The 26,646-nt window shown below is 43.5% G+C and overlaps 1 protein-coding gene across 1 annotated transcript; it reads right to left on the reverse strand.

Moving 5' to 3' along the window:
- Nucleotides 1–4,451: 4,451 nt before the first annotated feature.
- Nucleotides 4,452–25,489, reverse strand: LOC120947035 (claudin-10-like). Its single transcript, XM_040361968.1, has 5 exons — nucleotides 24,711–25,489; nucleotides 14,179–14,340; nucleotides 7,057–7,138; nucleotides 6,868–6,975; nucleotides 4,452–5,131 (listed from the first exon to the last, which is right to left on the reverse strand). The coding sequence occupies exons 1-5, from the start codon at nucleotides 24,928–24,930 to the stop codon at nucleotides 5,014–5,016; spliced, it is 690 nt and encodes a 229-aa protein (XP_040217902.1). The 5' UTR covers nucleotides 24,931–25,489; the 3' UTR covers nucleotides 4,452–5,013.
- Nucleotides 25,490–26,646: the final 1,157 nt, after the last annotated feature.

Raw genomic sequence — 26,646 nt, forward strand, 5'->3', positions numbered from 1 at the left:
TGACCTTTACCGTCAGTACATGGGTAATGCACATATAAGATATCCCAAAACAAGGAACATGGAAACTCTCAATTCACCAGATGATCCCTCTCTCAAAAAGATCTTCCACCGGTCCTCTCTCCACGGACCAATCGAATTTAGGTATACTTGGATATTAGTAAGGGGTTAACCAAAGCAGCTCCAATAGAGCCGCCACAAAGAACTTGTGTAATATGGTATAGGCTGCTATTTTTGACCCCATCTTCCTAGAATACTAAAACTCCTGCCTTTTGTACCAACAATTTTTTGGCTTTTTAAATAGCTTTGGATACTTTCTTGGTCATTGACCCCAAACCCCCCCCCCCCCCCCACAAGTATAGAGACAAGCAATTATGACTTCCATTTCATGCATGCTTGTTTCAGGTCTGTGACTCTAAAGCCAGCCCTGTACACACGGCCGGGATTCTCGTTAGGAAAAAAAACATAGTTTTCTTGCCGGCTGAGTGTACACACGTACGATTCAAAAGAACCGCCATTCTTTTGAATGGCACGAACGTGGTGCATTCGATGCCATCTTGCTTCACCCTACCTATGCCTTGGAAGCTTCCGCGCATGCGTGGGTTTCTATGGAGACAGGTAAGTATACACACGCTCGAGTTTCCTGCCCAGAATCACGACCAGAAAATAGAGCAGGTTCTCTATTTTTCTCGTCAAGATTCTGGGCAGCTTTCCCGACAAACCTCAAAGCCCAGTACACACGCTCGGTTTACTCGGCAAGAAAGCTCTGCCAGCAGTTTTCTTGCTGTTTCTGGCCCAGAAAACTGTGCGTGTGTACGAGGCTTAATACTGAATCTAGAAGGAGAATCTTCGGGAGACCAGCAATGGCAACCCTCATAGATCCTGATGGTTTTACTTTAAACAAACTTACCAGGCAGCCAAATGTTTAATGCTACAATGTGTATTAGATCTTGTGCACTAGGCACGCTTTAAAAAAAATGAAGTTTAATGCCACGTACACACGACCTGAATATACATACGAAAATTTTTGTCCGAGGAAGAATCGTCCGATAATCGGATCGTTAGTACAGGGCTGGACGAGCCGATCATTTTAGTTCATCCGATATTATTTTATCGGACATGCATGAAAATTTTCCTCGTACGCAGGGCTGGACTGGGACAAAAATTTGGCCCTGGACTTCATTCAGACTGGCCCACTATGACAGGTCTCTCCCGCAGCGGCCGGACAACTCCCGCCACCCAAGCCCCCTCTCCCCCTTCACTAGCCGTTCTACTTTATTAGAGTAGAACTGCTGGTACTGGTACTCTTATAGGCAGTACCAGTGGGAAAGCTAGACATTATTTCACCCGGGGAAAAAAATCAGTTTGGTGCCCCCCCTTATGGCACAAGATTAGGCAGAAGTGAGAAACTCCCAGGCCATAGCTGTTGGGTCAGCTGTCTGTCCCCTCCCCCATGCTCCTCTGTCGTCCCCCCTGCTCCTCTGGTCCTCCCCCTGCTTCATTATTCCCCCCAGGTGAGCGCTGTGGGCAGGGAGAGGAGGTGAGCGCTGCGGGAAGGGAGAGACAGAGGAGCGGAGAGGGGTGGTGGTCCGCTGTCACTGATGCCGGCACACTGAGCCATCGGCCCACCAGGAAACTCCCTGTAGTCCCAATGGCCAGTCCATCCCTGCTCGTACAATACCAGATCGTACGATTTTCGTTTGGTCAGTACAGTTATCGCCTGAAAATACAACACAAATACATTACAACACATGACATCGCTTCCGATTTTTGTTTCTGTCGTACAAGAATTTCCGTGACTTTAGTAACCTATTAAATTTCTACTTGTGACTAGTAAACGAAAAAAAGTCAGACGATCTGTCGTCCGATTTTCGGATCGTGGGTACGTGGCATAAGGCTTGCAGTACATAACATTATGTGTGTGTAATATATATATATATATATATATATATATATATATACAGGTGGTTCTCAAAAAATTTGCATATTGTGATAAAGTTCATTATTTTCTGTAATGTACTGATAAACATTAGACTTTCATATATTTTAGATTCATTACACACAACTGAAGTAGTTCAAACCTTTTTATTGTTTTAATATTGATGATTTTGGTATACAGCTCATGAAAACCCAAAAATCTCAAAAAATTAGCATATTCCATTCGACCAATAAAAGAAAAGTGTTTTTAATAAATAAAAAGTCAACCTTCAAATAATTATGTTCAGTTATGCACTCAATACTTGGTCGGGAATCCTTTTGCAGAAATGACTGCTTCAATGCGGCGTGGCATGGAGGCAATCAGCCTGTGGCACTGCTGAGGTGTTATGGAGGCCCAGGATGCTTCGGTAGCGGCCTTAAGCTCATCCAGAGTGTTGGGTCTTGCGTCTCTCAACTTTCTCTTCCCAATATCCCACAGATTCTCTATGGGGTTCAGGTCAGGAGAGTTGGCAGGCCAATTGAGCAGAGTAATACCATGGTCAGTAAACCATTTACCAGTGGTTTTGGCACTGTGAGCAGGTGCCAGGTCGTGCTAAAAAATGAAATATTCATCTCCATAAAGCTTTTCAGCAGATGGAAGCATGAAGTGCTCCAAAATCTCCTGATAGCTAGCTGCATTCACCCTGCCCTTGATAAAACACAGTGGACCAACACCAGCAGCTGACATGGCACCCCAGACCATCACTGACTGTGGGTACTTGACACTGGACTTCAGGCATTTTGGCATTTCCCTCTCCCCAGTCTTCCTCCAGACTCTGGCACCTTGATTACCGAATGACATGCAAAATTTGCTTTCATCCGAAAAAAGTACGTTGGACCACTGAGCAACAGTCCAGTGTTGCTTCTCTGTAGCCCAGGTCAGGCGCTTCTGCCGCTGTTTCTGGTTCAAAAGTGGCTTGACCTGGGGAATGCGGCACCTGTAGCCCATTTCCTGCACACGCCTGTACACGGTGGCTCTGGATGTTTCTACTCCAGACTCAGTCCACTGCTTCCGCAGGTCCCCCAAGGTCTGGAATCGGTCCTTCTCCACAGTCTTCCTCAGGGTCCGGTCACCTCTTCTCGTTGTGCAGCGTTTTCTGCCACACTTTTTCCTTCTAACAGACTTCCCACTGAGGTGCCTTGATACAGCACTCTGGGAACAGCCTATTTGTTCAGAAATTTCTTTCTGTGTCTTACCCTCTTGCTTGAGGGTGTCAATGATGGCCTTCTGGACAGCAGTCAGGTCAGCAGTCTTACCCATGATTGCGGTTTGGAGTAATGAACCAGGCTGGGAGTTTTTAAAAGCCTCAGGAATCTTTTGCAGGTGTTTAGAGTTAATTAGTTGATTCAGATGATTAGGTTAAGGGCTTGTTTAGAGAACCTTTTCATGATATGCTAATTTTTGGAGATAGGAATTTTGGGTTTTCATGAGCTGTATGCCAAAATCATCCATATTAAAACAATAAAAGGCTTGAAATACTTCAGTTGTGTGTAATGAATCTAAAATATATGAAAGTCTAATGTTTATCAGTACATTACAGAAAATAATGAACTTTATCACAATATGCTAATTTTTTGAGAACCACCTGTATATATATATATATATATACACACACACACACACACACACACACACACACACACACACACACACACACACACACACACACACAATCTATAATATACAGAGAGAGACTTATTTGGAGTAGGCTGTTGCAAGAGAAATATTTGAGGTAAGTAGAAAAATTGTTGCTAGACCCGTAGGGTTATCCCACCCAAATGGCTCTCCTAAAGTATTGATGTAAATGTTTTCCAGACAGGCAGCTTCTATACCCAATCCTTAGCTTGTAATCCTTGCCAAGAAGTCCATGTACAACTTTATTTCAATAAAAGTTAGGGGTCAATCCAAAAATTAGCCAATGCTTTTTGGGTGTCCAAGAGTGTTCCCTTGGTTGACGACCACGTGAATACTGTTTGGCTTCTTAAACCCCACCCCCCCTTTTTTTTTTTTTACCTTGCTTAGAACTCTTTTTGAACATGCTACTTGCCTGGCTACTGGACTACTGGGTTCAGTACCTCCTGTAACACTGACCGAGAACAAGTATCACAGATCAGAAAAAGCCAAATAAAATCCCATATCTGTACTCTTATTCTGGGCAGGTACTCAAAGAACTGAAGCCATTGGATTAGCTTTTCTTTCAGAGAATTCGGCAAAGGTAGCCTGCAGGGATTTGTCATTTCATCTTTTCGTAGGTAACCAATGGCAAATAAACAGAAATCATTTGTTGATCCCAATTCAGAAAACTAAAAGCTGATAAATTCTTGAAGTCTCAAAATTTTACACAATCTTATTGCTGCTTGCCTTACTTTATTATATTATATAAGCTTTGTGTGTTTTATGTGTTTCTGGACATTTAATATTAAAATTGGTTGCCTCATGTTACTGCGTGCTGAAACTGCGCAATTACAAGACCCTCTGCAGATCAAACAGCACAATAGCTTTATTTCTTTCTCTGCAACCTCTTGATTACACTGTAAAACGCAAGCTCATGTTTACAGAATGTTTTTATGGACTTGCTGAAATAAAGGTGATTTTACTGGGCGTGCGACCAACCAGAATTATTTTTTGCTCATTGGAATCTGTGATGGATAGAGCCAGCATCTGGTCCGTGTGTTACTGGAGGTGGAGATGGGAGACTGACCTGGAGCCGTGTTCACACATATTCATGTATTAAGAATGTTGCAGGCCATCCTTAATACCACGTTCTTGTTTTAGGATTTGCGTGGTAATGACATAACCTGGTCCATAAGATTAGGTCTCTACCGAAAATAGGATTAGACACATGAACCTCACACAGAGCAATCTTCAAATTCACGTCTGGACTTGTCAAGGTATCCTATGTTGCAGTCTAATATTTTGGGATAGTGACTGACTTCCATCAAACATGTGGGAGCAATGTCTTCTTTTAATCGTAGATGTTATGTTGGATATGCCAGGTTCAAATGTAGCCAGAATGGCTTCTAAACCACCATAGTCAATTACACATAGGCATTCTTGTCAAACTGTTTAGGCAATCCCCTCTGTGTGTTGTGGCGGTTTTGGAGGTTAGTGCGCGCTGATCGTACTGATGTCACTCCATTGTAGGAATACGTGATTCTGTAATACAAAGAAGTATCATTAAATGGCCCTTTCATGGATAAATAAATGGTGTATAATGTCACTGAACATAAAGTAGTTTTAAACTCTTAATCCCCTTAAAGGGGTTGTAAAGGAACTTTTTTTCCCCCCATAATAGCTTCCTTTACCTTAGTGCAGTCCTCCTTTACTTACCTCATCCTTCCATTTTGCTTTTAAATGTCCTTATTTCTTCTGAGAAATCCTCACTTCATGTTCTTCTGTCTGCAACTCCACACAGTAATGCAAGGCTTTCTCCCTGGTGTGGAGTGTCATGCTCGCCCCCTCCCTTGGACTACAGGAGAGTCAGGATGCCCACTAACACACAGCTCCTTTCTCTATCTTCAACGTAGAGAGTGTCCTGCTCCCCCCCCCCCTCAAGGGAGGGGGCGAGCACGACACTCCACACCAGGAAGAAAGCCTTGCATTACTGTGTGGAGTTACAGACCGAAGAACAGGAAGTGAGGATTTCTCAGAAGAAATAAGGACATTTAAAAGCAAAATGGAAGGATGAGGTAAGTGAAGGAGGACTTCACTAAGGTAAAGGAAGCTATTTAGGGACATTTTTTTTTATCATTACAACCCCTTTACTGTTGCATACAAAACACGGATGTGAGCATTAATTACATGTACAAAAACCTTTGTACATGTAATTAATGCTCACATCCATGTTTTGTATGCAACATTAAATAAATATTTATGTCTCCACCAGTCACATGCCTTTGTCATCATGAGCTTCATATAAAGTCCCATCCATCCTCCTTTTGCATCACTGTGGTCTACCGCCACATTGTAGCATTTTTTATTCAAATGACAGGGATGGAGGTGCATGACTCTACCCAGCCATGACCTCACTCAAAGTCCCAAATTCCCTAAATCCCCCCCCCCTTGATTTAGTATTCCCTACATACTTTGTAATTGTTTATCTGCATCCCTCTTGTATCTACATTCATTTGTAGTGCATTATTTATACAGCTTGTCTGAGCTTTCAGCAGGAGGCAGGGAACTGAAGTTACCCTGTGCAGAGCTCAGTTAGAATAACTCTAAAAGCTGATTGGAGGGAAGGGAATACCCCCCCCCCCCTCATACACATGCTCTCACTCTCCCCTCCCACAGGAACAAAGCTGATGCTGTCAATCCTCCCCTGTCACCTTTTTCGCTTAGTTAGACAAATTTGTCAGAAGTGACTCATGCTGATAGCAGAGGAAAGAGGTAGCAGAGAGAAATAACACTTAGTGCTCTGGATTGAGACAAGTACACAGTGGATCAGCAGATATATCACACAAAGCCACAGATCTGAGTGGCCTTTTACTATTATAAATGAACAAGCTGCGCTAATCATTCATTCATAACAGTGACCGATTACTCAGCCCAGAGGGGTAGAGCTTTGTGCTGGCTGTACCTCCCTCAAAGAAGCAACCATAATTTGGGCTTTAAAAGGGTTTGAGCTACAGCCAGCATTAGGAGGTGTGTTTGGGGGACAACAGGACCACCAAGTGCTATATGCATTTGTTCCCGGAGGGAGTTCGATAAAATAAAAAAATAACCATAGTCCTCCTTTAAATTGTTAGGCTATGTGTTTATAATACAGAATAAGGACACATTGATCGGAAGTTAATGAGAAGAGTAATGTTCTTACAAAAAAATAGTTGACACAAGTCCATATGAACAGTAAGTCAGGTGTTCACGTGCTCAGATAAAGGAAATGCTCTGCTTACCTGGCTGCCTTTATGCTTTCTTTCAGTGACAAACAGAGGATAGAACCTCCAATGATGCTAAGTGACGATCCTCCCCATCCAATAAACAGTGCAGCTCCTAGTTCATACCTGTGTACAGGAATCACAGTATTCAAACAACAATTTTCTTCTACTAGAAGATTACTAAATTTATTCTGACAGTTTACTTACTTCTGCTCCACGTAGAATGGATCAAAGAACTCTGAGGTTATCTTGTGAGCATAGAGGGAGATTCCAGTCATGGCACACAGACCTGGAAACATAGATGGCAAATAGTTCACATTTAGGGATATGCTGCCCTCTACTGTCCGCATTTGCAAGTGGCTCTGCTACTCAATGTCCACGGTTGTTTATGTACATCACTTCCTGTCCCTGGTGACTGAGTTGATAACCCCAGAGTAAATAAATAGAGAAAGAGAGCTTGTTTGGAGATCTCGTGTAAAGGAGATGCTGCGGTATTTAATGCAAGATAGAACCAGAGACTATTAGGTCATTGTTTATGTGTTCTAGCTGTTTAACTGTAGCTGCCCATAACTTCTTGATCTGAATCTTTGTGACATATCTCTGTCCTGTTGTTAATATTTCGCATGCACAGTGCCAAATAGCTAGATCTGTGCTACTGTACCTGAGCAGTGGTCACTTTCCAGTATGTTATGTTTAGACCCCTGGAAATAGGTGGGACTTTAGATGTACATTCTAGGGTATATTAGACACCAACTCATAAGATGTATAAAATAATTAACATTTTATTCAATTTCATAAGGGTTAATGTGGTTGTAAACCCTTACAGACCACTTTAACCTACAGGTAAGCCTAGATTAAGGCTTACCTGTAGGTGCAACAAATATCTCCTAAACCTACACGGTTTAGGAGATATTTGCAAAAGAAAGGCACTGATGTCTACGGCGCACTGAGCGTGCCGTTACTAACGGCGATCATGCCATTAGTAGCGGCACCCGATGCCACAGTGGTAACAATTGATGGCACAGTGGCTGCGTTTGATGGCATGGCACAGTGGCTGCATTTGATGGCATGGCACAGTGTCGACAATTGATGGCACAGTGGGGACAATTGATGGCACAGTGGCTGCGTTTGATGGCATGGCACAGTGGCTGCATTTGATGGTATGGCACAGTGGCGACAATTGATGGCACAGTGGCGACAATTGATGGCACAGTGACTGCATTTGATAGGCACAGTGGCTGCCTTTGATGGGCACAGTGGTTGCAATTGATGGGCACAGTAGCTGCGTTTGAGCACAGTGAGGCTGCAATTGTTTTTTTTGTGTTTGTTTGCGCCCCCCCCCCAAAAAAAAAATTTGAGCACCAGCCGCCACTGGTTCCCAGCATACCCTCTGGGGTGTGTGGTTTGGTGGAGACACGTAGGCTAAGGCCACTCCTTATCGTTTATTCACCTGGGCTGGTCTGGAGTAGCGGTGATCCTTTTCTCTTTACATTTACTAACCCCCTGGATTGGTAAAAGGGACACAGGGATATGCTTTCACCTCTTAAGTGGCGCCATAAGCAATCAAAAGGATAATATGACATACTGGACATTTCACCATCGTAGGTTCTACCAAATGTTGTCAGCCATTGACAGATGGATGAGGGGATGGGAGTATCTGTCTTTCCTCTCGCTTTAAAAAGCCACAGAGGGCAGTTTCCTGACGCATTCATGGCAGCACACACTGGGTTGTGACTCCGCCCCCACAACCTGACAGGATTGGTTAGCTATAAATTTGAAGGGGAGACGCCCCGCACCATTCTCTTTTTTTATCCTCACCTGACAGATTGGACGAACAAGCAAGAAGCATGCCTCTTACCGCAGATCGCCCCAGCAGGTTCAGCCTCTCCTGTTTGGAAGTCCCTCCTGTACAGTCTCTAAATGAGCTTTATGGTGGGAACCCCCGTTCTGGTGGTCTCAGGGGCTCTGGAATTATACTGGCATCTGTAGCAAGCTTTAAAGAAGCTTCAAATCTCGCAGTGGTCCCCACTTTCGCTCTGTCTTTCCTTCCAGTGCAGTGTGTGCTTCCACAAAGGTATTTGTATCATTACATTTGCCACCTAAGGTTAGTCCGTTTTGTACCTTTGCCTGCCTGTTGTTTTTTTCTCAGCTCTGCTGAGCCCTGTGGTTCCTCTGACACCCCATACTCTCGGGGTCACCGCCGCGTACCCCTCAGCGCTCTGCGCATGCACGCAGCTCAGTGATGATGCCGCCGGTCTCCTCTGCCCTCTTCCAAATGGCGGCGCCGTTTAAAAAAAAAAAAAAAAAAAAGGAAACACTCCTATCGCTCTGTAGTTCTGTCTGCAGTCCTGCTGCTCTGCTCTACTCAGAGTGAAGATTGCACCAGGTGTGTGCAGGCTCGTCCCAGTTCAGCCTGGGCCAATTGATTACACAAAAAAAAAAAAAAAAAATAGGAACAAATAGGATAGAAGATATAATACATTTATATATTAATTTATAACATATTATAGGAGAAAGTATATCCATAATTAAACAATTAATATAATCCAAAAAATAAAAAATAAAATAAGGATAGATATATGTATATAAATCATTATATTTAATAAATATAAATGTTGGGGGGGGGGGACATATTGTAATGTTTTCCCTTCTCTCTTTTTTCCCACCTTTCCGGGCTGTCTCCCTGCTATCCTCATGGGGGCCACTGCCCTCGCAGACCACCATCAGCTGACCAGGTATAGAGGCCGTCCAGAAGGTGGTAAGTAGAGAAGAGACAAAAAAGAGAGCTTGGCCACTGACGCTACAGTTTTGGTAGCCCTATCGGGTCAAAAGACGCAAGTTTGCGGCACAGAGGGAGATTCTAGCCATGCTTCCGGCAGAAGGCGCAAGAAGTCACTCAAGGTTACCCTCTTGCTTTCTTCAATCAAGGCATAGCCGCTCGCGTCACAGCCACTCCTGTCATAGTCGGTCCCACCTCAGACAATTACCTTCATCCCAGATGGAGCTATCTTACCCGCACCACAGCAAATGTTTGCCAAATATGCGGGGCGCCAGCCTTGCCAGGGGAATTGGCCTGCCGCTCGTGCTTCATTGAAGTAACCAAGGATTCAGAGGCCAGAGTATATACTAAGCTCCTAGGAGAATCGCACAGGGATCAATTGTGGGCGATCCTTCCCCAAGCACATCGCCCAGCACCCGGCCGTTACGCCAGGCTGCAAAAACCCTCTCTAAGAATGAGGAGTGTGAGCAGGCGTCGGACTGTCTCTTCTTTAGTTGAACCATTTGCCCATTCAGTCGAGGAAGCGATCGGCTGGGAAGGGGTTATGGCAGAACCTCTGAAGGTTCAGAAATATTTCCTGGTGCTGAAAAGGGGGCCCTGAATCATTTCCCTTCATCAAAGAGCTGGAAAACCTCATAAAGGATGAGTGGGGGAGATCGCATAAGCGGCCCAGTATGAGCAACAAGTTTGCAGATTGTACCCCTTGTGGGAGTCTAGGATCAATTCTTTGATCAATGCAACTACGGTCGATTCATCTTTAATGCGACTCGCTAGAGACGTTTCTCTACCGATTGAAGATGCAGTTACCATCCGGGACGTTCTTGATCGTAAAATCAATATATAACTGAAGAAAGCCTGCTCCACGACAGGAGACGCTAGTAGGCCGGCTATCACCACGGCGGCAGTAGCTAAAACTATCGCTGCATGGGCGGCTAACATTGAGAATTCCATTCTAGAAGGAGCCGACCAGGGGAAGATATTCTCCTCCCTGCAGGGAAATTAAGTTGGCTTACGGCTCCTGAGGGGGCGACTTCATGACTGGGAAGAGCCTTATGGCTGAGACCCTGGATAGCGGAGACAGCATCAAAATCTACTGGTGCAAAACTCCATATGGCGGCTCAAGTGTATTTGGCACAAAGATGGACTTGGTCATCTCCAAGGTTACCGGGGGAAAATCCGGGCTGATTCCCTCCGATAGGAGACCAGAGCCCCAGAAGGGCCCCGCTTACAGACGCGATCTTCCTGTCAAGTACAGGGATGCTAGATCCTACCGTCCCGGCAGGAAATTTAGGAGGGACTGGAATACTCGACCCTCCATGTATTTACAGTAAGCCAAGGCTATCACAGCCGGGGAACAGCAGAAGTCCTTTTTGAGGGTCCGTCTGCCCACCCAGCTCAGGTGGGCACCAGACTCAAGAGATTCGCTCGGATATGGGCAACTCGTATAACAGATTCATGGACACTATCCTCTATCAAGACCGGTCACAATTGGAAATTCATGGGCACATTGCCAGGGAACACATTCCAGCCTACCAAGTACCTCCACACCAGAAAGGGAGGGGGTTTTATTCCCCTTTATTTCTGGTACAAAAAAAAAAAAAAACAGGGGATCTACGTCCAGTCCTGGACCTAAAGAGGTTCAACAGACGATCAAAATAGAGGCCCTCAGATTGGAAAAGCCTTCAGTCCATTTTGTTGACAGTGGACGTGGGAGACTGGATGCTATCTCCTAGATTTTTCGGACGTTTACCTTCACGTCCCGATCATCCCGCCTTCCAGAGGTCCCTTCGGTTCTCAATCTATTAATCTCATTTCCAATTTTGGTGCCCCCCATTCGGCATCGCCTCAGCACCCAGAGCATTCAGCAAGTCAGGGTGTTCCTAGGGGCAGAATAATATACCAGGTTGTACCGGGTGCAACTCCCTCAAGAGAGGCTGAAGCCCTTACTCCAGAAGGTACAGAATCTGCTATCATCCAGACGTCTACTGTCAGAGCCTGCCTCAGTACCCGGGGGTCCATGTCAGCATCCATACCTTTGATACAGTGGCCCCTGTGACACATGCAAGTCTTACAGAACTCCTTTCTCAGGCAGTGGAATGGAACGTCAATACTCCAAACCATTCACATCCCGAACTGGGTAAAGCAATTAGTATGGTGGTGGACACACCCGTCCAACCTCAGGGAGTCCATTCCAATAGTTCCCCCAAGTCCAGAAGTAGTAACATCGAACGCCAGCCAGGGGGGATGGGGTCCACACTATCTAGACCAAGTAGCCCAAGGACAGTGGCACTTTCGGGCTCAGGGCATAGTGTCAAATATTTTAGAGCTCAGAGCAGCCTTTCAGGCTCTCCTGGCCATTGCGCCTCTTCTAGAGGGGAAGAGTGTCCTGATCAGGATGGACAACAAGTAGCGGTGTCATGTATCCAGATACAGGGGGGCATCAGGAGTCGCACGCTTCAAGAGGAAGCTTGCCCATATTGGAAAGGGCACAAGTGCACCTGTTAGATCTATGGGCAGTGTATGTCCCGGCAACACAGAATTCGTTGGCCAACTACCTAAGCCGAGAGACACTTTCAAACAACGAATGGTCCCTGAACCAACAGGTATTCTCCATTCTTACGAAAACTTGTGGAATACCAGAAGTCGACCTAGCGGCCACGCCAAAGAACTCCAAGTGTCAGAGGTTCCTGTCCAGAGCTCACTTTCCATCAGCCGAAGGGACAAACTGCCTAGCTCTTCCATGGAGCTTCGAGCTGGGGTACATTTTTCTTCCAACTTCTCGGATTACAAGATTCCTGTCCCGACTTCGGAGGTCCTCAGCCACGGTTATTGTACTAATACCGTTACGACCGAGGAGGCCATGGTTTACGACCCTGCTACAACTAGGTACGCGGCCTCCAATACATCTTCCAGTAACCTGGGATCTCATACATCAGAGGCAATTCTTCCATCCAGCCCAGAGAAGCTGCATTTGCCAGCTTGGAAGTTGAGAGGGCTAGGTTAGGGGAACTAGGATACTCTCAGGAGGTAATATCAACCTTATTACAAGCTCTAAGGAGCTCCACTGATGTCACCTATACTAGGATCTGGGAGAGGTTCGTGTCGTCGCAGCAAAGAGATTGGAATCCCATCTCAAATTCTTGAATTTCTTCAGTCAGGGCTTAACAAGGGCCCGGGCCCGGGTACCCTGAAGGTGCAAGTATCCGCCCTTTCAGCATGACGGGTACTAGATGGGCTCTTCATCATCCGGTCACTCTGTTCCTCAGGGCCTGCGTAAGATCAGACCACCTAGGAGGCCAGCCTTTCCAAAAGGGGATCTCTGTGTAGTACTCGAGGCCCTGTCCAATCCACCCTTTTCTCCATTCAACTTAGTCTCACCGTGGAACCTAGCTCTGAAGATGGCTTCCCGTATTGCGATCACCTCAGCTAAGAGGACGTCGGAGATACAAGCACTTATGGCTACGGAACCCCTATTTAGTGTTCTCCCCTGACAGAGTGGTTCTGAAGCCCTCAGACCATTTTTATCCAAGGGTAACTTCCTCCTTTCATTATAACCAGGACATCGTCCTTCCATCTTTTACTAATGAGAGGGGCGAGTCCCATGACTAGGATGTCAAGTCTACCATCTCCAGTTACTTCACAGCTACATCTCAGGAAGACGGATTCTGTCTTAATTATCCCACACGGGAGCAGACGAGGTCAGCCAGCTACCTCCCGTACCATTACCTCTTGGTTGTTAGTGCTATCGCGGAGACCTATTCCATCCAGCAACTTACGACTCCTAAAGAGCATTAGGGCTCATTCGACAGGAGCAGTGGCCACTTCTTGGGCAGCATTTTGCGGGATTTCACCGGAAACCATAGGTAGAGCAGCAACTTGGTCTTCCCAACACATCTTAATTTCTCACTACAGAGTGGATTCTGCTCTCCTGGCTACCGTCGACTTTGGCAGATCTGTTCTTAGAGCCAATTCCTCAGCGCTATAGAGAATAAATATTACTGTTTTCTTGCACCCTCCCGACTGGCGAGTTATTTCCCAGTGTGTGCTGCCATGAATGCGTCAGGAAAACGGAAAATTGTATACTCACCTTTCCGTAATTTTCCTTTCCTGACGCATCTTCATGGCAGCACACAGATGCCCGCCCTATTGTTTTATGATGATATATACAGAGAATGGTGCGGGGCGTCTCCCCTTCAAATTTATAGCTAACCAATCCTGTCAGGTTGTGGGGGCGGAGTCACAACCCAGTGTGTGCTGCCATGAAGATGCGTCAGGAAAGGAAAATTACGGAAAGGTGAGTATACAATTTTCCGTTTTTTCTCTGGTCCTCACTTTTTTGTAGCTGGGCAGATATGATCTTGCAAGTTTTAGGACTAATCTGCAGGATTTTGTAGATTTTTTTTTGCAATCAGTGGGGTCAGTTTGTGCCTGCAACAAAATAATTCTTCTCACATTATTCAAAACAAAAAATTAGGTTTAAAATGAGCCGGGGTGAGTTACCATGGCTCATTTTAAACCTATTTTTTTGGTGACCGCTGTATAGAGCTCACCACTGAGTATGTAGAGCAGGCCAGCGAAGAAGGTGAGTTTTCCTTTGGTGTTTTCTGAGCCTCCAATTTTGGTGCATTTCATCCCAACAAGTACAAAAATCGAACCAAAAAATCCCAGACTGACTGCTGCTATCATCAAACCACGACAGGCTTGGATATACCCTAAGGAAAAAATAATAATGCAAATATATTATTTTCACATGGCTAACCACTAATTTCATAGTTATTAATTCCATATTTATCTCTACCAAGATACAATCACTTATAATGTAGCCAAGAATAACAATTAAACAAATATGTACTGTATGTGAAAACACCAGTTGCTATTCAGAGATATTTACACCATACACACCTTTGCAGGAAAATCTATTGTAAGCTAAAACAGGCAGTTTGGGCGTATCGACCAATTTTTTTTTATATTCAGCAGCGACATATAAAAAAGGTGGAACAGTTTTATTCAGAAGTTACTTCACAGTATACAACAATTTAACCAGTTAAGGACCGCCGCACAACTAAATACGTCGGCAGAATGGCACAGCTGGGCATATGGACGTACAGGTACGCATATGGACATACAGGTACGTCCCCTTTAAGAAGCCCAGCCGTGGGTCGTGAGCGCTCCGTGACCGCACAGGCAGGAACCGTGGACCCGATCGCCGCCGGTGTCCCGCGATCGGGTCACAGAGCTGAAGAACGGGGAGAGTAAGTGTAAACACACCTCTCCCTGTGCTCCTTAGTGAGCCTGTCACTGGTCGTCTGTTCCCTGTCATAGGGTACGACGATCAGTGACATCACACGCGCAGTCACGCCCGTCTACAGTAAGAAACATACATTAGGGAACACTTAACCCCTTTAGCGCCCCCTACAGGTTAACCCCTTTACTGCCAGTGTCATTTTCAGGTGGACCTGATCGGAATGTCCATAGAACGTTATGGACAGGCAGGTGTAAACAAACTTGTGTCTGTTGACAGGCGCCCACCTGTGTACAATTTAATATTGTATCCTTTATTAATATTTGAATGTTAAAGATAATATGTTACTGGAAACTCATAGAGGAATATCTGTTTGTCTCTGAATGTTCTGTGACAACATAAATAAATAACATAATAAATAACATAAAAAAAAACAGTTGAGCATGGTGACCAATTCTGAGATTCCAAGATAGCATATGATGGATTGGAATGAGGGACATCTATCTCCTACCGGACACTACGGGGTAGATTCAGGTAAGAGATACAACGGCGTATCTCCAGATACGCCGTCGTATCTCTGAGTGTGCGGCGTCGTATCTATGCGCCTGATTCATAGAATCAGTTACGCATAGATTTGACTAAGATCTGACCGGCGTAAGTCTCTTACGCCATCGTATCTTAGTTGCAATTTTAGGCTGGCCGCTAGGTGGCGCTTCCGTATATTTACGCGTCGAATATGCAAATTAGGTAGATACGCCGATTCAGAAACGTAAGTTTGCCCGGCGCATTTTTTTACGTTGTTTACGTTAGGCTTTTTCCGGCGTAAAGTTACCCCTGCTATATGAGGCGTATCCTATGTTAAGTATGGACGTCGTTCCTGCGTCGAATTTTGTAAATTTTACGTCGTTTGCGTAAGTCGTTCGCGAATAGGGATTTGCGGAATTTATGTTCACGTCGAAAGCATTGGCTTTTTGCTGGTTAATTTGGAGCATGCGCACTGGGTTACATTCACGGACGGCGCATGCGCCGTTAGTAAAAAACGTAATTTACGTGGGGTCATGTTTTATTTACATAAAACACGCCCACCTCTTCACAATTTGAATTAGGCGCGATTACGCCAGCAGATTTACGATACGCCACCGTAACTTAGGGCGCAGGTTCTTGGTGAATACAGAACCTGCCTCACTAAGTTACGGTGGCGTAGCGTATCTGAGATACGCTACGCCTGCACAAAAATAAGCAATTCTACCTGAATCTACGCCTACATGTGCAAAACTGCAACATGAAACTCATTGGCTAGATCTCCAGGTAACAGAAGTGGCTTAGGGGTTGATTTATTAAAGCCAACTAGACTGTGCACTTTGCAAGGGCAATTGATCCACAGCTTAAAGTGGTTGTATAGTCTGTTTTGTAACTTTTACCTACAGGTAAGCATATAAGGTAAAAAAAAAAATATCTCCTAAACCTTTACGGTTTAGGAAATATTCCCCTCGCAATGAGCCGCTGACTACAGCAGCGCATGCACACAGGGGATTCTCGGCTAAAGGCCCGGAACTTGCTGGAAAGAAGACTCCTGCACATGCGGCTCCAGCCACTCAGATCACTGGAGCCGCGATACCCGCAACCTGTCAGCTACCTCGGCGTGTACCAGGTAAGTTACCGACGCCTCGTTCTAAGGTAAGTATTTCATAATGAGCTAGTATGCGGTGCATACTAGCTCATTATGCCTTTTGCCTTACAAGTGAGTAAAAAAATAAATAAAAATTGGGGTTATACAACCGCTTTAAGGAAATTAGGTAAAGCTTCACTTTGCAAAGAATACCCATACCCAATCACAGTGGCGGTGGTGCTCAACATCACAGTGGTGCTCAACATTTTTGGGGGGGCGCAAACAAACCAAAAAAAACATCAATTGCAGCCACTGTGCCCATAAAACGCAGCTACTGTGCCCATCAAACGCAGCTACTGTGCCTATCAAACGCAGTCACTGTGCCCATCAAGCGCAGCCACTGTGCCCATCAAATGCAACCACTCTGCCCATCAAGCGCAGCCACTGTGCCCATCATACGCAGCCACTGTGCCCATAAATTTCCACCACTTTGTCATCAAACGCAGCTACTGTACCCATCAATTGCTGCCAGTGTGCCCATCAATTGGCGATACTGTGCCCCATCAATTGCTGCCACTGTGCCCCATCAATTGCTGCCACTGTGCCCCCCCAATTGCTGCCAGTGTGCCCATCAATTTCCACTACTTGCCCATCAACTGCAGCTACTGTGCCCCATCAATTGCTGCTACTGTGCCCCATCAATTGCTGCCAGTGTGCCCCCCTGCCCAGCACTTACCTGTCTCGGGTCACGGCGCTGTACTCCACGCTCCGAGTCCTCGATGTCTTCTCCTGTCTTCTTCCCATCTTCTGCTATGATTGGACGCCTTATAGGCGTCCATTCACAGTGCCTGTCGCTTCAGCCAATCAGGAGACAGGTCACCTGATTGGCTGAGAGGCGGGTCAGTGTTAGGGAATCGATTTATTCGCTTTCCTAACACAACACTGTGTAAACTGCGATCGCACAGCATTGCACCCACTGTTTACCAATTTAGCAGCCTATTAGAGCCTATGGCTCTAATCAGGACGCCTATTAGAGCCCACGGCTCTAATCAGGTGCTTCCAATAACACCCCCGCCACTGTAATTCAGATGCCCGACGAGGGGCCGGACACCTGAATAGGGGGCGGCAGTGGCAACCATAGATAGATTCATGCAATGCATGAATCTATCTATGGTGATAGACAGGTGCAGGAGAGAGGGGGCATCACTCCTGCGCCCTTTATGAATGCACCGCCACTGCTCAATCACATGGAAGGAAAAAAAAAACGTTTTTTTGCTTGCACGTGATTGGATGATGGAAGCTCTGGAGAAACTGCTCTTACAGAGTGCAACTGCACTTTGAAAAGTGCACAGTCTATTTGCCTTTAATAAATCAACCCCAAAGTATACAGAAAGTGTAGGGGAGTTTACTGGAGAAGATGTAACTGTGAGCATGAGCAAATATTCTTTACATCAGGGTTCATGGTGATTTTGTTGCATCAGGTAATTGTGTTTGTCGGTTTCATAGCTCTTCGTATAAATCAAACTGGATTTTAAAGTCTATTGGTCATTTCTGTCCTGTAAAGGGCTGTGCATCCCGTATGAAGGAGGAGGTTCAAACAGTAGGAATATAAAACAAATAGAAATGTTAGCTGGAGTTAGAAATTAACAGACCTATTAAATGACTCACTGACTTCCATTAAACAAACATTTTGTCTGGACACTGGAAAAAATCACACAAATCTACATTGAAGCCATCCATAGGAATTAAAATTATCTCATTTAAAGTTAAAAATATTTGATTTTCTGCTAAGCTCCATTATTTTTGACATTTAAGACTAAAATGTATTTGCATTGAGCTTTTATATTGTAATGCAAATTCAGAAAGCTTATTTCAACACAAAGTAAGGAAGCACTGTTTGCACCACAACAACTTCAGCAGATGGCTCTGAAGATTAGGGCAGAATTAAACATGATGACACTTGTGTGCCAACGTCAAGCTTAAACTTGTTCATTATTTCGCTTTTCTATTCTGTGCACCTCTGAGCATTAGAGACCAAAGGCAACAAAAGAACTATAGACAAAAGGGGTGCAACAGATTTTGAGAGCAGTCAGATTTTATATGATGTCTGATGTGAAGCCAGATCTTGTGCGATTCGGTTCTTAGCGAATGGATTTTCGTACTAATTTGTTAGTATTCCTACATTTGGATCAATTCGAAAATCCGAATAGCTGAAAGAACCAAAATACGGAAATTATGAAATTACAAATAAGCAAAATAACGAACATGCCAAAATACGAACTTACGAATGGACAAACTTATGAAAATACGAAACACCGAAACAGTAAAAGAACGAAGATGACACCTATAACGAATGAACAGAAACTAAGTTTAACGTATATCCCTACAGGATGATACTGTGGATATACTAGTACTAATGTGCCAACGTCCTGATAATATGTAGATTTTGACTAGAAGACAAGGCTGGTCCAGAGCAGTGATCTATAGTGCTGAGCCAGAGGGCAATAATCAAAGTGGTAACCTTGAGTCGTACAAACTGGCTTAGGACCTCCAGTCCATTTGAAAGTGGGTTAAAATAAAGGTCCTTAAGTTGAATGCTGCCAATACACCGCCGTAAAGTTACCCCGGATCGTTAGGATCGCCTGAGGCATCATCGTAAATTTTTTATGATAATACCCCCTTGACTGGCTAAGTGTTAACAAACTATTGCCAATAGAACAGAAGGTGTACTGTAGGCCTATAATACACCTCCCGGCGCCAAAATGGACAGAAACTGTACAATAATCAATAACAGAGGATTGTCAATAGATCGATCATCTGTATATTACAGTAAATTAAATTAAAAAAAGCAGCCGTTTAATAAAATACAAACATATAAAAAGAGATTTAAAATCTATAAAAACAGAAGTTGTCAGCATAGAAAAAATCTGACGCCCTCTGTCGAAGTCCTATGACGAAACGCGTCAGGGCGTGGCTTATCACGACGCTCAGGAAGTGACCTATGCGCTCCACCAGAGCCTCTGCTGGAACCAGGACAGTCTGTCTCCCACGAGATTACACCAGGCCAGTATGATGCTACTCCAGTCCTTGGAGATGGTGACTATGTTGCGCTATTGATTTTATTTACATGTACGTGCATTGATTGAGGGGAATCTGTGCTGTGGGGCTCTTGTTTTACATTACCATTAAAAACGGAATTACGCTATGGCATTTCTCTGTGTTTTTTTGGTCTGTTTGGGAGACTATTAGCAGATGTTTCTGATTACCCTACCTGAAGAGTTTTGTCAGTCTGGAGGTATTATACATCGCCTTGTATTCATTGTGTTGCGGTGAGTTCGCACCCCAGAGGGGGCTTACTTTGTCCCACGTGGTGCCCTTTAAGGAATTCGGGTGGAAGGTGTTTGCTATCTGATTTCTTCCTTATATCGGACACTGTATCAATGGACTTTTCTTTATTTTACTGACACACTCTTCTATTCTGCACCGAGTGTATAAGTGGTTCCTTTTTGGGATTTACGCTAGAACATACCACTATTAGCGCTGTTTGTGATTTTTTCTATGCTGACAACTTCTGTTTTTATAGATTTTAAATCTCTTTTTATAAACTATTGCCAATGTTAAGGTAAAAAGACCGATTGTTGCCTACCCTCAACGCGGTTAACCTTATCGACATGTCTATGCTCCTGAGGAAGCATTGTTATAACGCGTAACATGTAGAGCGAGCCCTCCTTTTCCTCTGGACCCACCGCCTGGTTACATATCGCACAGCTAAACTTTTGATCATACTCTTTTGAGTTGTTTATGATATAATTGTATTATGTTAATATGAGTGTGATAACCTATGTGGACCAGTTATTGATTTAATTTCTTTGCTTTTATATTTGTAACTGTTTTTTGACATTTCTATAAAATAACATCATCTAGCTTCTTCTTATACTTACCGTGTGCCTTTAAAGTCCAAAAATCTATAACAAATGATTTGCATTCCATATTTTCAATGCTTTGTCTGTTCGTAATTTCGTATGTACGTATTTTCATTCGTATGTTCGTAAATTCGTTTTTTTTTGTCTGTTCGTAATTTCGTGTTCTCGAATCGTTCTTTCGAATGGGCAGTGTAGTGAGTGATGTATCTCACTTAATATCTTAGCCAATCAGCTTATCCCTTTGGGTCTGAGTCACAATGTATTCCTGAATCTTTTTAGGTTCAGTTGAGGAGGAGTCAGGTCTCGTGACTAAGGGCTCTTTCACACGTCCGTTCCGTTCGACCGTTTTTTGGACGTCCGTTAACGGACCGCAATGCTTCCCTATGGGTTAACGTCCGTTAGCGGATGAGCATCCGCTAATGTCCGTTAGCATCCGTCTGCGTTAAGTTCCGTTTTTTTGAACGGAAGAAAACCCGCTAACATCCGTTTTTTTTATCAAAATATGTAAAAAGCCAAAAAAAAAAAAAAAACGGATGGAAAAACAGATGAAAAACGGACGATAACGGACGAAAAACGGATCGGAAACGGATGTAAACGGACGAAAAACGGACGAAAAAACGGATCAACTGATGAAAAAAAAAATGTTTCTAAAAAACTGAGCGGACGTGTGAAAGAGCCCTAAGGCCCCATACACACGAGAGGATTTATCCGCGAATACGGTCCAGCGGACCGTTTCCGCGGATAAATCCTCTCGAGGATTTCAGCGGATTTCTCTGCGATGGAGTGTACTCACCATCGCATTGAAATCCGCGCCGAAATCCTCTGGCGATGACGTGTCGCGCCGTCGCCGCGATTATGACGCGGCGACGTGCGCAACGCTGTCATATAAGGAATTCCACGCATGCATCGAATCATTACGACGCATGCGGGGGATCCCTTCGGACGGATGGATCCGGTGAGTCTATACAGACCAGCGGATCCATCCGTTGGGATGGATTCCAGCAGATAGATTTGTTTAGCATGTCAGCGAATATTCGATCTGCTGGAATCCATCCCAGGGGATAAATATCCGCGGAAACAGATCCGCTGGAGTGTACACACCATAGGATCTATCCGCTGAAACCCATTCGCTGGGATTTTTCAGCGGATGGATTCTATCGTGTGTATGGGGCCTTAGGGAGTGGAATGGGAGTAAGTACAGGACTTATTAGAAATTAAGCAAGGATTAACAATCTTTATTACCTGCAATTGTAATTTTGTATGCTTTTGTGTGCACTGTTCACTCTCTCAAAATGGCGTACAGGGGCGGAAGGCTATAGCCACATGTTAAAAACAAAACTAAAATACGAGATTGCGAACGACCGCGTATTTATAAAAGTATTTATGAACGTACAAATCCATTTGGAAGCACGGTAGTAGATACGAATCAACAAAAACAAAACAATGTTACGAATCAACGAAAAAGGCAATCTCACAAAAGTAACAATTACCACATTACGAGTAGTGTACCGAATAAACGAAAATTATTATCTAACAAAATTACGAATTTCAAATCAAAGAAAATAAATTAGACAGAATTACGAATCATTCAGTATCAACAAAAATAAAACTGTTACGAAAATATGAACGATTTCTGAATATGAAAACTCACATCTTACGAAATTACGAATCTTCCCGAATTTTCGGAAACGAGATGAAATGAAACAACATTTTTTGTTGTGCACTTGTCTACAGTCTGATACTTGTACTGAGTAATTTTTTGGAGTTACAGCACTGAGGACAAGGGGGGATGTTGTAGCATTAAAAACTAGGTGGAATGCAGCACAGAGGACAAGTAAAAATGGAGCACTGCGGATACAGAGGAGTTGCAGCACTGAGGACCAGGAGGAATTGCAGCACTGAGGGCAAGGCGAAATTGCAGCACTAAGGGCAAGGGGGAATTGCAGCACTGAGAGCAAGGGGGAATTGCAGCACTGAGGGCAAGGGGGAATTGCAGCACTGAGGTCAAGTGAGAATTGTAGCACTGAGGGCAAGAAGAAATTGCAGCACTGAGGGCAAGGAGAAATTGCAGCACTGAGAGCAGGGGGGAATTGCAGTACTGAGAGCAAGGAGGAATTTAAGCACTGAGGGCAAGGAGGAATTGCAGCACTGAGGGCAAGGGGGGTTGCAGCATTGAGGGCCAGGAGAGATTGCAGCAATGCAGCACAGAGGATACAATGGACATGCAGCATTGAGCACAGGATAAATGCAGCCTTGAGGACAAAGAGGAATGTAGTACTGAGGACAAGGGGGGGGGGGGGTGCATGCCTACTATGGACAAGGGAAAATTCAGCATTGGGAATAAAAAAAGGAGGAATAAGGAGGAATGTAGAACTAAGGACAAGAAGAAATGCAGCACAAGTGCAAGTGGATGACACATTGAGGAAAGAGAGAAATGCAGCATTGAGGACAAGGGGAAATGTAGCCCAGAGGGCAGAGGTGGGTAGCATTAAGGGGAAAAAGGGAATGCAGCAATGAGGAATAGAAATAGGAAAGCGGCAGAACATTTCACCTACTCCCCAGTTGTCGATTCTAGGCCAAACAGCCCTTATATTGTGAGAAAACAATGTATGTAACATCGACCCTGTTTATTATCTGTTAACGTATTTTAGTTCCTATACCTGTCATTGTCAAATGTGTTTGTGTACACTCTTTCTCTTATGTTATTTAAAGAATAAAAAAAAAAAAATAAGGAAGACATCTACCGGTATGACCAGTTGGGAGAAAATCAGGAAAGCTGCAATGAGAATAAGAAGGGAAGCATCAGTTACAAAGAAGTGAGAAGTAGGAGATTGGATTTTGTTTAAACATCAACAGAGAGAAAAAGTGAAAACTAAAGTAAGAAAGAAATGGAAAAAAAAAAAAGAAATTAGTTTAAGATGGAGCCCTCTACGAGTTTAAGTTGACTACTTAGAAAACCTCCTTGAAAAAATATTTGCAATTCAATGTTAGTTATATTTAGTTGTACAATAATAAATTATGCATTTTATGTGGTTAGGCTTGTATTTGGTACACAGCATTTGTGATCACGTTTGGAGCTTTTCGAACAAACTGAGGCAATGCTTATCAGATTATTTGCTACATGTCCTTATATTTTATTGGTACTGTAATGCCCCGTACACATGATCGGAATTTCTGTCAGAATAAAGTCCGACAGATTATTCTGACGGAATTCCGTTCAAGCTGTCTTGCATACACACTGTCACACCAAATTCCGACCGCCAAGAACGCGGTGACGTATAACACTATGACGAGCTAAGAAAAAGTTCAATGTTTCCGAGCATGCGTTGACTTGATTCTGAGCATGGAATTTCCGAAGGAAAAACTCAGATGGGGCATACACATGGTCAGAATATCCGATGAAAAAATTCCGTCTGACTTTTTCCATCGGAAATTCTGATCGTGTGTACAAGGCATAAGATGCTCTATTTGGATGGAAAATCTTTTTAAATTTAAAATCCATTTTATGACTTTCAAAATGGTGGGAGCTTTGAATGTCACTCAGCTGTGATTCTAGAGCCCCAAATTGAAGTTGTAGTTCCAATCGACCTTGGGATCCCACTACCTATTGTGAGGCCTCGTACACACGACCAAGTTTCTTGCTAAAAACCAGCAAGAAACTTGCTGTTTTTGTTTTTTTTGCGGAGGAAACCGGTCGTGTGTACATTTTCGACGAGGAAACTGTCGAGGAACTCGTCGAGCCAAAAAGAGAGCATGTTCTCTTTTTCCTCAACGGGAATGGAGAAAATTGGCTCGCCCAGTTCCTCGACAGCCTAACAAGGAACTCGACGAGCAAAACGATGTGTTTCGCCCATCAAGTTCCTCAGCCGTGTGTACGAGGCTTAAAAGTTAACCATTGGAAAGTTCCTACACTTAGGCAATGGGAGTAAATATGCCAGGACCTTGGAGTGGCAGGGGATATACTGTAGACGGAAATCAACTCTATGCTCAAACAATTAAGCAGAGTCTTATCATTTGTATAAGAGTAAATTTTTACTGTCTGGCATACCCCCTAGGAAGATAAAAACATCTTAAAATATGAACATTGGACTATTTATCTATTTTCCTTGGCAGTACAGAATGTTTCATCATGAATTTGATTTGATCTTTTTACACATAATGCAGCTACCTATAACATTAGGTCTGTATAATATGTTAATGTAAATATCCCATTGACATGCATTGCCACATTTTCATAATTCATTGTTAACTCAAATAATCCCACCTAAGCTTTACACAAGCCCCAGCCAAAGGGTTTTTGGTTCTTACCTTCCAATGCCAGCATAGACGGGAAGTCCTTACAGTTAGAGACTCCGGTTGAGTCGGTCACACACGTTTTCCAGAGGTTGGACCAGAAGGTTGCAGTAGTGATAACAGTGCCATCAATACTGGAGACCTTCCAGTAGTCGGTTGGTAAAGTAGAGCTTACCAATACCCATCCTGACACTGAGAGCACAAAGGCTATAATCTCAGTTGCCATGTGTGACATGGTGACACACAAAATCAAACCAGAAAAAGGACAAACTTGTTAAAAAAGAAAAAGGGAAATCATTAATTTAAAAATAGATGTTCAGATAAACGTGCTTTGAAGAAGAAAAAATGTGGATCTTTTTTTTGTTATAATGAAGAGAGACTGACACATTGACAGTCCAACAGAATGTCCCAGAAGAAATAACAGTCCACTAATGCCATGGTCATGAAAATCCCTCTCTAGGTGGCCCTCCCTAATTAATTCAGTTCATTTCCAGGCAGAATGTAAAACACACACATGGTTTCATGCTGTTCCCAACGTCTTGGATTAATGCCTCTCACGGCTGTATTGTTTTCATTAGCTCGTATGAATCTTGGGTCCTTCCTTAATTGACACCTGGAATAGCCATGGCTTGACTAAATGGCGCATTTAAAAGCTGCTAAGTACTAAAGAATATGTTGCCTTTCTAAAATACATAGCATCAGTTCAAGTTCATTAAAATGCATAGGCAAATATTTTTAAACCCACAATCAATTGCTTTGGTTGCATGTTTGTTTTGTTTTGCCTTTCATAATTAGATGGCAGATTAATAAAGCATAACAAATGTAATATTCAATTACTCTTTTTTTTTTTAAATACTCTTAACCTTTAGGCTGGCCCTAAACCTTACAGCACTTCCTAACTAAACCCTTAAAATGTATCATAATCAGAAATATATAAAAGCATAAAAAATACAAGCAATTTTACCCGCCAAGAGATTTGTATTTCTGCCTATCAAGTTCTGAGATTTACACAGCTCTACATACCACAGTCTGATTTGACAGGGCATGAGACCTGGCATCCCTGATTGTAAGATTGGGTGGTGGGTCGAGGAAGCTATTTTTGGTATTACAAATTACTCTTAACCCACCTGGCTGTATTCCTGAGTCTGGCTCGGGGTAAGATTTCAATACCAAAAGCGATATCCTCGAGCCAGACTCGGGATCGCCTCGCAGCATCCACAGGCACAAGTTACTTACCTTTTCCCTGGATCCTGCGATGCATCCCCGCTGTGTGAGCGAGTGGCGTCTTCGCTCGATTCACACAGTGCCTGTGTGCCGCCGATCTCCGTTCCCTGCGACGTTACGACGCACGGGGGCGGAGAACGGCGCCAAATTCAAAAAAGAAAATAAACACAATACATACAGTATACTGTAATCTTATAGATTACAGTACTGTATGTAAAAAAAATACACACCCCCCTTGTCCCTAGTGGTCTGTCCTGTGTCCTACATGCACTTTTATATAATAAAAACTGTTATTTTTCCGGCTGCAAACTGTAGATTGTCCATAGCAACCAAAAGTGTCCCTTTATCTAAAAAATGTTTTTAGAGCAGCTAGAAAACAGCGATAATAAATTATAATCACTTGCAGAATTTAGCGATAGCGATTTGTGGGGAAATTCGTCATAAAAAATAAAAGTAATGACAGCGACAATTCTGCAACTGAGCAAATTTCAGTGTTTTTGATTTGATTACATTATTGAATATTTTTTATTATAATTACATTATTATTTGTTATAATTATTTATAGTTATTTATTATAATATAATTTATGATTTTGTTTTTCAAACTTTATCATACCCGAGATGTCTACTAGACTCTTGTTTGGACAGATTTAAGTCAGTTATTCCTAAGAATTACAGGCCTACAATGTAAAACGCCAAATTTTCATGCAAAATAATTGTACCGCTTT

Source organism: Rana temporaria, chromosome 8, assembly GCF_905171775.1.
Source record: "Rana temporaria chromosome 8, aRanTem1.1, whole genome shotgun sequence".
Taxonomy (NCBI): Eukaryota; Metazoa; Chordata; class Amphibia; order Anura; family Ranidae; genus Rana; species Rana temporaria.

Excerpts from the sequence above, each read along its gene's own strand:
- LOC120947035 (XM_040361968.1), bottom strand. The coding sequence starts at position 24,930 with ATGTCACACATGGCAACTGAGATTATAGCCTTTGTGCTCTCAGTGTCA. Across the intron at positions 7,139-14,178 it reads CCTGCTCTACATACTCAGTG|GTCTGTGTGCCATGACTGGA; the intron begins GTGAGCTCTATA and ends CTATGTTTCCAG. Across the intron at positions 6,976-7,056 it reads CCATTCTACGTGGAGCAGAA|GTATGAACTAGGAGCTGCAC; the intron begins GTAAGTAAACTG and ends TCCTGTACACAG.